The sequence below is a fragment of the Balaenoptera borealis genome, assembly GCF_965194805.1.
Source record: "Balaenoptera borealis genome assembly, chromosome: 7".
NCBI classification, from domain to species: Eukaryota; Metazoa; Chordata; class Mammalia; order Artiodactyla; family Balaenopteridae; genus Balaenoptera; species Balaenoptera borealis.
Genome location: NC_138864.1, coordinates 22,955,141 through 22,967,872, shown reverse-complemented (window position 1 = coordinate 22,967,872; position 12,732 = coordinate 22,955,141). Strand labels below are relative to the sequence as shown.

The 12,732-nt window shown below is 40.9% G+C and overlaps 1 protein-coding gene across 5 annotated transcripts in view; it reads left to right on the top strand.

Moving 5' to 3' along the window:
• Nucleotides 1-395: 395 nt before the first annotated feature.
• The window catches only part of LHFPL3 (LHFPL tetraspan subfamily member 3), a 602,509-nt gene continuing 590,172 nt past the window's right edge, over nucleotides 396-12,732 (top strand). For 4 of the 5 annotated variants that reach the window (XM_082399908.1, XM_082399907.1, XM_082399910.1 and 1 more), the window contains exon 1: nucleotides 396-900. In XM_082399908.1, coding sequence (XP_082256034.1) covers nucleotides 459-900 — 442 coding nt within the window. In that variant the 5' untranslated portion in view covers nucleotides 396-458. The remainder of the gene's footprint in view (nucleotides 901-12,732) is intronic. The other variant, XM_082399906.1, reaches the window with a different exon arrangement.

Here is a 12,732-nt window from a genome sequence, read left to right as displayed (position 1 = left end):
CCGGCCCACGCCCGCCACTTGAGGGTCGTCCCAGGGTCGCTGAGGTCCTCCGCGCCGCTGGGCTCGCGGCGTGAAGGGAGGCGGAAGGCGGGAACCGAGGGGGGGCGCCCGAGCTCGCGCGCCAGAACGCCCAGCGCGGGATTTGCCGCCTTCAGCTGCAGCAGCTGCAGCGGCGGCGGGAAGAGGGGCGGAGGGCGGTGAGGAGGGCTGCAGCCCGGGCCAGGAGGGAGGGAGGGGGGCCAGGAGGCTGTGCCAGGCGAGCCGGAGGGGTGCTCGGCGCTCCCCCGCCCTCCTTCCGGGAGCGAGGATGCAGACTCTGAAACTGGCGCTGCTGGGCTGAGGCGGAGGCAGGGGAGTTGCAGCGCGCGCGGCTCGGTGAGTGTGTCTCCTGAGCGCGGAGAGGTGGGGGGAGGCGGAGGACGAGGAGGAGGAGGAGGAGGAGGAGGAGGAGGGGGAGAATGCCCGGAGCCGCCGCCGCTGCCGCCGCCGCCGCCGCGATGCTCCCGGCTCAGGAGGCTGCCAAGCTTTACCACACCAACTATGTGCGGAACTCGCGGGCTATCGGCGTGCTGTGGGCCATCTTCACCATCTGCTTTGCCATCGTCAACGTAGTGTGCTTCATCCAGCCTTACTGGATAGGAGACGGCGTGGACACCCCGCAAGCCGGCTATTTCGGGCTCTTCCACTACTGCATCGGCAACGGCTTCTCTCGGGAGCTGACCTGTAGGGGCAGCTTCACGGACTTCTCCACGCTGCCCTCGGGAGCCTTCAAAGCCGCCTCCTTCTTTATCGGCCTCTCCATGATGCTCATCATCGCCTGCATCATTTGCTTTACCCTCTTCTTCTTCTGCAACACGGCTACGGTGTACAAGATCTGTGCCTGGATGCAGCTCACCTCCGGTGAGTGCGCGCTCACCTCCGCGGAGGCGGGGGGACCCGGGGCGCTCGAGCCGGGGAGAGACGGGGCGGGGGGGCCGTGCGCGCCTTTGGGGGCCGAGCAACTTGAATCCGCTCAGGCGGGAGCCCTTGGAGGCCGGAATCCCCGGGGTTCCCCAGCCTCGACACCAGCGCCTCGTCCCGGGGCTTTCGAGAACCTCTAAAGTGTGGGGCACGCCACCCAGAGGGACGCGATGGAGGCAGGGCGGTTGCTGGGCCGAGTCCGCTACGAACTAGAGATGAGGAGAAAAAGCGGGGGCTCAGGGCGCGAGCTGAGGGACTAAGCAGGAGCTGGCAGCGAGGCGAAAAGCGGATTTGGAGTGATTGTAGTGCAGGGAGGGTCAGCCTGCTCTGTGGCTCTCTGGGACTGTTTCAGTCACGGCTTCTTGAGTGTGGTTGAGAGCTGGAGTGAAGTTGCTTGTCCCGGGAAGTTATAAAATTTTTATCATCCATCTGGAGGTGAAGAAATCCGAATTCCGTTTTGGGTTTTACCCTTTTAAGAAAAAAATGTAGCTAAGAATGTTTCTTAGCAATTCCCCAATGTCACGTCTTCAGTTTGCTTCCTTGTCAGAGCAAAGGTCCTTCCATTTCATCTTTACACGGAGAAATCTTGAGGGAATCAAGATTTCTCAAGATCTCAGTTTTGGGGAAGTGGCTTTAGGAAGATGGGCAGAGAGGAAATGAAAGCTTGTTTCATTGGTATCTCTGATCACTCTTTGCCTGTGGATGATACATGGTTGCTAGCTGGAGAATATGAGAGTACTTTTTCTGAGCCTCAAAGTTACTTTTAACCCAGAAAGGATGGGGGTGCGTTTCTTGGTGGCTTTGGAGAATCCTGAAACAAAACTGACTCCTTTCCCTACCTCCCGTGATCCTGATTCCCTCTCTGCTAGCCACCTTGGGTGCCCTGCCTTCTAAAGGCAGACTCCATCCTCTGACACTTGACACCCTCCTGTTTTTGTTTTGATTTTATGGATGGTCTGGTTGTGAAGGGATATAGGATGTCTCAGGCAGCCACATTCTCATTTGTATTTTGTTTTATTGTTTTCTTTCTTAAAGGTGTTACCTTCAAGATTTTGTAGTTTTTCCTATGCCTGGGGAGGTTTTCTGGGGAGTAGGGCTTTGATCCCTGAGTTTACCAGAATGTTACAGGACGATTAAGTCCTGAAGGGTGTCGGATAAGAACATTAAGTTCATGATCTTATACTGCTAGTTTACTATAGGAGAAGCTTGTGGGAGAATGAACTTGTTTGGAAGTATTTGCTTTGTATTAAGTATGCCTCAGCTGGTTTTGATTTGCCATATACGGTGAACATGTGCACATGAGAGGCAAGAAATGTACACCAGTAGAGAACACCCCCCAAAAAATATACCATTATTCTTCTGAAATATGAGTTTTCTGCTTTTCCTCCTGTCCTTCCACCCCCAGCTTCTTGAAGCACCCCTCCCCCCATGTTTTTATATATAATGTTGTCTTTTATGGCCATTTCAAGAGCAGACTAACTTTGAGATTTGGAATAAATTCATATATTATTGTTGTTCTTGACACTTAGTGCTGGTTTGACTCTGAAGATAGCAGGACATTGAGGATGCAGATGATTTAGAAAAAAAGAATTGACCCTGCACAGCTAATTTTAATTTTTCTAAGTTAAATGACCTATTTAGACTGGTGATTCAAATTAGATTCTTTTTCAAAGGTCTGAAAGTAATTTGCAGGTGATTTCTCAACATGTTGCAAGATATTTTATTTTTATGAGATTTTGTGCTCTAAACCAAAGTTATTGATTTAAAAAGGAAAGAAAACTATCTTTGGTAAAGAATTACCATTTTGAAGTTAATACAAACTGCAACTAATACAATGTTTTTTTCTTTCCTCTTCCTGGAATAGAGCACACAAAAAACATTTATTCTGCAGTAGTGAAATATGATGTCATGTTTTCAGAAATTTGACATCAATATACTGTCCTGTTTCCCATATATCAATGTAAAATGTGATGATAGCCTTTGTACTGATGAAGATATAAGGACATTCACTTCATTTCCAGAGAAGTCCAGATCCCTAAGTTTCTGGCATACTTTAAAAACCTTTATTTTCAATTTATTTGGTATTTTATTGCTAGGTAAACCACAGAAGGACATAATCTTATTAATTACTGAAGTATATTAATTAAAAAAGAATTGATTATGAATCAAAGTCAATTATATTAAGAGTTAAAGTCAGTTTTATTCACAGATTTTTTTAAAGGATGGGATAAAGAAGGTATATCTGAAGAAAGTTTCGTTTAACGTGCTTTTCAGGTTTTTAAAGTCTCATGACACTAACAGTAAATTTAACAAAATGTATTGTAAGTTACTGTCAAAGTTTAGTTTCTAACCTTTAGGCTATTTCTCTTTAATGTTAAGAAGCCTTCTCATAATTTAAGTGTACCTAGGCCTCTCAAGTGTAATTTTCTAACTATTAAGATGACAATATGCCGTTTGCTTGAGACTGTTTAACCTTCATTGGAAGTCAAATGATTAAGTTGTGTATTTAGTTATCTAAGCATTTTACTATACTAACCTCGTATATCAGAGCCAGGTGGAGTATCCCATATGAAATGATACACTAAGATGATGAAGCAGGAGACTTTCTTGTGGCAATTCAACATCAAGAATTAGTCTTTTTATGATTCTGAACAATGAACTAGAAAAAGTACTTTATTTATTGGACCTGAAAATGATGTTGCTTTTTACCTAGATGTGCAAAGTGCACATAATTAATGGTGCTATTATGAACACCTGCCCTCTCCTTCGCGCTCTCCCCTCTGAATCATCATTAACCTCAGCGGAGTGAAACTACAGAATTAGGAGCTAATATGTCACACTTCTTCCAGATGTAATCCTATACTTAGGGACCATGCCTAACATAAAGACCGAGGACAGAAAAATAATGTGTAAAATAAATAATAACAATTAGAGATGCAAAATTTCCCAAATTCACAGAGAGACAACTTCTTGAGAAGAAAAGAGAGATGTTTCTTCTTTCTGTATGATTTCTGTACTGAAAAGAAAGAGGTAGATCTGTACTTGTCAAGCAGGGCAATAAAGTACAGATCTTTTTTTTTTTTTTTAAATCAGGATGGCAGGGGGATTTTGTCTTTCTGGGAGCTTGACTCTCTGCTTTCATGTATTTGTTTTCAAATCAGTATTTCAATCTGTTTCCAAGTCTATTAAATAGCCAAGTTTCATAAAGGTGGGGTTTTCTTTGTTTTATTGACTATCAACCATGTCTTAAATTGTTTTCAGAAATGCAAGTTTTACCCATTATAGCCCAATGAAATCTTTTCTTTTTTTAATAAGCTAAAGCATTAAGGCAGAATTTAAGGTTTTTAGACATCCACCACAGACTTTTTCGTGGAAGACTGCAGATGAGGAGGTACTTGGTTTCATCTGTGAATAAGGGGCACCGGATCCAGTTAGATTTCCATATTTGGTAGGGATAAGATAGGAGGAGGGGCTTGCATTCACCAGATCCCTATCTCTAGTCATTCTGAGCATGCCAACAGGAAGGGCCACCAAGATGGTGAGGCTCTATGGCAAGGGTTAAGGGCTGAATTGCTTAGTTACCTTCCCCGGCCTCCCAGCCTTAGTTTTCCCCAGCTCTTTTTAATCAGCTTGCTTTCTTAAATTTTATACCTTTGTCATTTAGGTGAGATGAGAATCACCTGAGGTAATTACTGCATTTCTTAGCCTGCAGGAAGAGCCTTGGTAATGTTATACCATTCTATCTCAGGGCACCTTGCTCTTTTCTTATATATCTTATCAGCATTTGAGATTACAAATGTGTTTGTTTGTTTATTTGTTTAATGTCTGTCTTTTCCAGTACACTGAAAGTTCTTTATATCCATGTCTGTTTTTCATATAGCATAGACGTCAAGATCATGGACACTGGAGTAAAAAGATGTGGGTTTGAACCCTGGCTCTGGTACTCATAGACTGTATGACTTAGGGAATTAATTTCTCTGTATGTAGTTCAGTTGCTCATCTGCAGAGTGAGCGTATAATTGTACTTACCTCAGGAGATTGGTGCAAGGATTAAATAAGCTAAGGTGTACAAGAGAACAGTGTCTGGCACATAGTAGGCAAGCAGTATAGTTGTGTTAGGTAGGGTTACTGTCCTTATGTTATTATTACTACTGTATCTTGGCACACAGTAGTATGTATATATCTGGCACATAATAGGTATTCATTTTTATTGAGTTAATAAAAAAATGCGTGATTAATGGCATGAAGAATGAAAAGAGAAGGAAGTGATTTAAAATGTCCCACATGCCATGTTGAGAAGTGAATACCATATACTTTGAAAGCCATGATGCTCATCTTTCTCATTGGTTTGTGGCATCAGCAGTAATTGCACTAAAGGAATTCTTCCAAAATTCTTTGATGGCAGTGGTTGTGACTTGACAGCCTAATTCGTGATGAGCTTATTCCCAAATGGAGGGTTCTTCTGATGCATAGGTAATGATCTTTATTACAATGCTAGGATATAATTAATTATATCTTAAGATTCAGCAAATTTTCCCTTACCTTTTAGTTTCTCATGAAAAAAAAAATCATGTTATTCATAATGGAGGTTTTATGTAAGAATCAAAAGGTCAGGCTTTCTTTCATAAGAGAGGGGACTCCTGTTCCAGGTTGGGTTTCCTTGCACGCCTATAGGAGCAATCTGGACAGGAGAAGAGGATATGCCTTCCAGGCTTTCCTTTCTTCTTTCTGGGCATCAGAGCAGATGTGCTCTTCTTGGACGTGCAGGCTGGCTCAGATGGGTGGCCCAGCATGTGCAGAGCTCTGATGGGGAACTCTGAAGGGAGGACAAGGTCGGGATTTACTCAAGTTCAGGACCATCATCACCAGTTCTCTATTTGGCTGGTGCTGAGCATGTGAGAAAGTGAGGTCTTGCCTCTTGGAGCTGCTAATCCATCCTAAGTTCAGAGTTATGGAATGGCCCTGAAGAGGGGTTTTTCCTCTGCCAGAGCATTTCAGATACTCCCCCAGATTGCAGAGAAGAATGCGTACCCCCAGGGAAGGCAGTTTTCATTTTCTTACAACACATTTCACTTACAAGAATTTTCGATTTACCAAGCCAAACTTACAAGAAAATGATTTGAAATGAGAATTTAGAAACTTTTTTTTTTTTTTTTGCTTTTATGTAGCATGACAAGGACTATGAAGAGATGTTGGAAAATATATTAATGTGAATATCAAATGATTTTTATAACAGTGAGATTTTAAGTGAACATTTGTGAAAAATAACAGACCCCATATAACCCATAGGTATATTAGGTGGTTTCTTTTCTTGGTGTGAGGCTCCACATTTAACAGCTTTTTTCCATTGTAAAAATGTTAAAAAGGTGCTTGCTTATATGCATTTATAAATAATATATATATATACACATACATACATAAGCAGAATATGGTATCAGATGCTTAACAAGAAAATGATTATTTAGTGATTGGTGCTTCTGTTTGGTGTGATGATATCATGCAGTAAAGAGAATCCAGGTGGCCAGGCCAGTATGTTACATTTTATGTACATACCTTAGAAATCTTAAAAGTGAGTAAAATTTTAAATGAAAAAAACCCCAAAAAACAAAAAACCCCAAACCCAGCAGAGCATACAGATATAGTTGCAGCATGTGGCTCAGTGCCCTTCTGCGTGTGGTGTGAGGAGACAAACTATGGGCAGAGGAGTAGAGAGAACTTCAGATTGCACTGGCATGAAGCAAAGAACACTCCAGGAGAATTCTAATTTGGGGGCTTCATAGCATGATAACTGGGAGAGTTTTAAAGTGCAATTTCCATAATATATTTGAACCTTGGGGGTCAGCACCAACTTTAATTAATGTGATTTTTCCTTATAATGAGTCAACTGGAGTTTTTATTTGATATGAGGAAAGACCAAGGAGCTGACCTTTATTCTTAATAATAACAAGAAGATATTAATAATGACAGAAAGCTAAGAGGCTGGTTCACATAGCAAATAGTAGATAAGGTATTTGATGATTTAAACATAGAGCTGTTACGAAAAGTTATTAGGGCATTTCGAGGAAAGAAAGAAAACAACACCAACCTCCCCCAGCATCCTAAATGTTTACATAACTAATATCATGCAGCTCTCAAATTATGATTACGATTCTGAGAGGCTTGTACTGCACAAGGTCACAGCACCATCAATAGTTAAATTGTCCTAACTGTAATCTTGAGCACATTTCTCATTGCTTCTGCTAAAATAAAACAGAAGAATGAGTAGCTTGCAAGAGGAAGATAAATAATTTTTTGATCAATATAGACATGAACCATATCTAATTACTACTGAGCAGAATGAAAAAATAAAGCAAACTTTTCTGAAATGGAGTTGCTGGCATGGAATTGCCAGAATGGGTCTCTCGTGCCTGGATTCTGATATCATTCCTAATGAAACCAGGTCTGCAGTAGTGTAGGGACTGTCTGTGTGTCCTTAATAGGAGAAAAGATCCTAAATGATAGGCTGTGTGAAGTTAGTCTAATTGCATGAAATTTTGAGATTATGACTTATCAATGAAAGGGCTAGTGGAAGAGTAGTGAAGGGTACTGAAATGAATAATAAATAGTTGTAGATCAGAAAAGAGGCCTTAGCTCAAAGGCAGACATGCAGAACTTAACTAATCAGAAAAGTTTCACACTAGAAAATGATGGCAAACAGGAGCTTGAAGGGAACTCAGCTTTGGCTTTAGTACAGAATGCATCATAGGCCCATTTACTTAAGTGTCTGGAAACTCCTGGGGCGGGGTGCTTTGTATGGACTTTTCTTGGTTTCAATGAAGATCAAGAGTGAGGCTGTAAAAATCAGAGTGGGAAATGTGTATCATCATTGACAGGAGGCTCAGTATTTGAAACACAGGCAAATAGATCCAGATGTGAAGAATGACAGGGACATAGAAGAGTGACAGCAAAAATAAATGAAGTATGAATAGAGAAGAGATGAAGAAATTCAAGGTTGAAAAGCCTGTGAAATTTGATAACATCAAAAGCCCGTTGAATTTGATATCATCAATGGCTTAAAAATGTATTGACACAGGATAAGCAGAGAGCTGGAATATGCATTACAGTGCAAAGCTGTGTGCAAATCCCAATTATCAAAAAAGAAAAATTATGGCTCCACCCCCCCGCCCCCTGTAGGAAGTTGCAGTAGATTCTAAAATCAAGCTATACAAAGAGAGAGATGATAGAGTTTCTTGTATGGCAGATGCAAACATAGAGGATTGTAAATCCCTGATGAGGGCTCGAACCCGTGTCCCCTGCTTTGGCAGGCAGATTCTCAACCACTGCGCCACCAGGGAAGCCCGATGCTACATATTATTTAACTCAATGTCCATGTTTTAACCAGTTGACTGGACAAGATGTAGTACTGACTAGTTGGCATTTTTAAAAAACCTTCATAGAGAAAGAATTGCTGTACTGTAGCGTTTTACAAACCATGGTTGGTGACCCTTTGATAGGTCACGATATCAGTTTAGTAGATAATGATCAGCGTTAAAGCTTGGATTAAAAAAGAATAGAAAATGTGAATGCAATGCAGATAATAAGGGTTTTGTGAAAACTTTATTTCCTAAAATATTTACATATGTGTATGTGGACTAGATTGCAATGTATTGTTTACTATGGGCTGTATTCAAAATGTGTGAAAGATACTATTCCAGAGAAAAGATGATGTAGTATGAATTTAGAAAAATAATTACCTCTTGTTTGGAAAACTGTGAAAGTTTTGCACCAATTCATAGGTAATTTTGCATTAAAGGGTAGATTAGGTTTTTACCTATACTTAACTAAACAATTTGAGACATTTTTCTTATCTCACTTCCATTAATGACTTAATGCTAATGTACCTCAGTTAGATTGTGGGTTGAATGAAAATAAGAATTATTTTTTCTAGATGTGATTTGATTGGCCATTTATGTGATAAAAATGACATGATCATAAAGCAACAATCTGTCTAAGCAAACATTTAAATAAGTATGATTAACCCAGTGCCAAGTGAATATAGACTCACAGGCTTTTAGAAGTTGGAGGGATATTAAAAATTATTTAGCAATCTCCTCGTTTCCTCGATAAAGAAATAATAATGGTAAATACTATTAAGCAACTACCATTTGCAAAAACCTTAGTATATTTAGTTTGTATATTTAACCTTCACAACAAACCTACAAGGTTAGAATTATTATGTACATTTGCATATGAAGAAACTGAGGCGTAAAAAATTGCTCAAGGTCAAAGAGCCAGTAAATGGTTTGAACCAAAATCAGACTCTCCCCCTGTCTGACAGAATATTTTGCGTCTGAGGCTGAGAGAAATTGTCTTGCCAAAATTACACCTTGATAGAGTTGAAACTAACACATCTGATTCCCAGTTCAGTGCCTTTTCTATCACTTTCTTTTGCCTCCTAACTTAAACCTGCATTTGCAACATTTTGTATCAACATGAAAGGAAGGATCTGGTATTTACAGGGAAAATATCTACATGTTTATCAGGCTTCCCTCTTCAAGCATACTTAGGTGTGATGTGGTACTCCTTGTCCTATCCTTCTCATTTTCATAATCTAGAGCCTGGGTGGTTCTTTACCCACATTGTCCCCTTGGTTATATCTCAGATCTCCTTGCTGTTATTCTTAGAGTGTGAATTCCTGTAGGAATGTCCGCATTACTGGCTCTGTGTCCTCCATTTCTGCCCTGCATCAAATGTAGAAACATTCTTAATAGGTTTGCTTACTGATGGTAATGGTGAAGGTGGTGATGGTAGACAGGATCACCAGGTCACAGACACAGTTCCAGAAAGGGTAAAAATAGACTTGGGCAGCTTTTGGAGGCATTAGGGAACTGGGTGTAGATTTACATCTTGACTTGGCTGCTTATTGGCTGAATGATTTTGGCCAAGTCGTCTAACTACTCTTGACTTTCCATTTTCTTGATGTCATTTTTCTAAAGTTTACATAATTGTATTTTGGATACATAAAAAGAAGCTGTAGGTTATGGACATTAAAAACATATCATCTGCTAACCAAGTGTTGCTGTACCTTTACCAATAAAGTGAATATTAGGAAAACCATCAAAGACAGGGTGAAATTAAAGGAGGAAGCAAGTAGGGAACAATTATGGACAGATATCTAGAGTTAGATTTCCTCAGTATAATGAGACTTTAAATAAAAACACCTGGGACTTCCCTGGTGGCACACTGTGGTTAAGAATCCGCCTGCCAATGCAGGGGACACGGGTTCGATCCCTGGTCTGGGAAGATCCCACATGCCGCAGAGCAACTAAGCCCGTGTCCCACAACTACTGAGCCTGCGCTCTAGAGCCCAAGAGCCACAACTACTGAGCCCACGTGCCACAACTACTGAAGCCCGCACGCCTACAGCCTGTGCTCTGCAACAAGAGAAGCCACTGCAATGAGAAGCCCACGCACTGCAATGAAGAATAGCCCCCGCTCGCCGCGACTAGAGAAAGCCAGCATGCAACAACGAAGACCCAATGCAGCCAAAACTAAATAAATAAGTTAAAAAAAATAATAAACACCTATGTTTTTTAGGATTATTGAATTAATGCATGTAAAACACTTAAAACTGGACCTGGCACACAATAAGCACTCAATAAACGTTAGCTATGATTGCCATTGTTGTTGTTATTACTACTACTAAAGAGAGCAGGGCGGAGAAGTGGTTAGTATTCAGAAAATTTAGTAGACAGAAAAATTGGACTCAGAATACACAACTTAAAGAACGATAATTTCATTTCACAACCTGTATATGCCAGACCTATCTCATTCTGAGGATCAAGAAAGATAATGGCTGTGAAAGCCTTTTAGAAACTGCAGTGTTATATAAATGCCATTGTGATTCCTAGAATAAATTTTGTACATTAGTAAGAAAACACCATATTCAGTTAAGAGTTTAATTTTGTGTTGACAGGGTCTAGCTTTTCCATTTTATTTGTCTACAGCAGTGACTCAAAAGTAACAAGAATATATTTTGGAGATAATGTTGAACTATTTAATAAGTTCAACTGAACTGACCTGAAAAAAGAAGCCATGTTTTGAAGGCAATGTGGACCAGACAATCTTCTGATTATGTCAAGACCTAAGCATTTAGGCATTCTTGTTAAGTTCCCCCCCACTGACAGAGAAATATTATCAGGTATTACCCTCTTCACAAAAGAAAAATTGAATATTCTCTATCTCTAATAACATCACGTAACAGGAACAAATCAGAAGAAGCATTTTATTCTGTGTTATTTTACAGGTAACTGTAATATATTGAAAATTAGGTTTCTCAATATGATATCTGTGAATCTTTATTTTTCCGCCTAAGTAAAGAAAATAGTGATTTAAGATTCTCAGATTTATGCTCAAATGAAGATTGTGTTGCTCTGTTTTTCATTAGCTTGTTAATTCCTTGTATTTCTTTAGCTCTTCTAAAGAAGGTTTTAAAAAAGCTCAACACTGTTTCTTACTAATAGTCTCCTTTCAGGTTTAAAGTCATCAGCTTATTGTAAAATGAGAGTATCCATTTGTTATGACTACATCTATGACTATGACCCAAACTGCTGGATTGAATAATGAACAAATGAACATTCTCTGTTCTACGTAGTGTCAAGATCCCTTTTGTGGTGAATATCCAGAGTTGAGGCTGACAAGAGAACTTACTAAATAAGCATCCTCGATCAGACCATTTGCTTCTGGAGGTGCTGGTGAGCACTGCTGGGCAGCCTCCCAACTGCATCCTACAGGGCATGGTGAATAGCTCTGCTCTTGCAGACCTCTCGGTCTGCTGGAAAGGGCTCTCCAGCAAGGTGAGCTGGGATGGGGAAATGGGCCAGGATCTGTCCAGCTCTGGTTCACTTTGCTGAAGACCCCTCCATGCGCTGCAAGATGGGCTCTAGAGGGAGCTCCAGCCCTGTCATCTTCTCAGAACTTTCCTTTTTATAGGGTCAGGTCCAGAGTCATTTTCCCCCTGACACTATGTGTAAGATAGCATTTTAGAGGATGGAGGGTGGAGGATAAAATATGAAGGCTGAAAAAGAAAAGGCATTCATCCAAAATCCAAACAGTAGACGGGAACACTCATTTACCTATGAGGAAAAAGCCAACTCCTCCTGGACTTTTTCGCAGTCCCTTGCCTTGATATAAATTCTTTGAAATTACTCTCTGTAACTTATCTGACTTGTTAAGAGGCTGTTGTGACTTTCCACTGACCTACTGTTTTTAGAGGACTCATTGGATGGTCTTTCTCCCTTCTGAACATTTTGGCTATGGTTTCTCAGCTTGGAGATGGACACTTTGGAATAACTTGGAATAACTTGGAATAACTTGGATGGACACTTTGGAATAACTTGGAATAACTTGGAATTGGAAATCCCTGGCGAATTAGCAGGTCACTGGAGACCTGCTAATAGTAGGTTACTGTAGAATTCAAAAGAAGTCGAGGCATACAGAACTGCAGGATTCTAAACAGCTGTTTGATCTTGGTGGTCATGAACTATGCATTATGGTTGCAGGTTGCATCTCTGTGTTACTGAACCAAACTTGGGTCCACTCACCCACTCGAAATAAAGCCAATCTGCTGACACCACGTTGTGGTGAAGGAAAGTGCAGTGCTAACTGTAGGGCGCCAAGCAAGGAGTTCAGGACAGCTACTGCTCAAAACACCTGAACTCCCTGATGGGTTTCAGCAAAGTATTTTTAAAGGCAAGGTGAGGGAGGGGTGTGCATGTGATCAGCTCATGCACA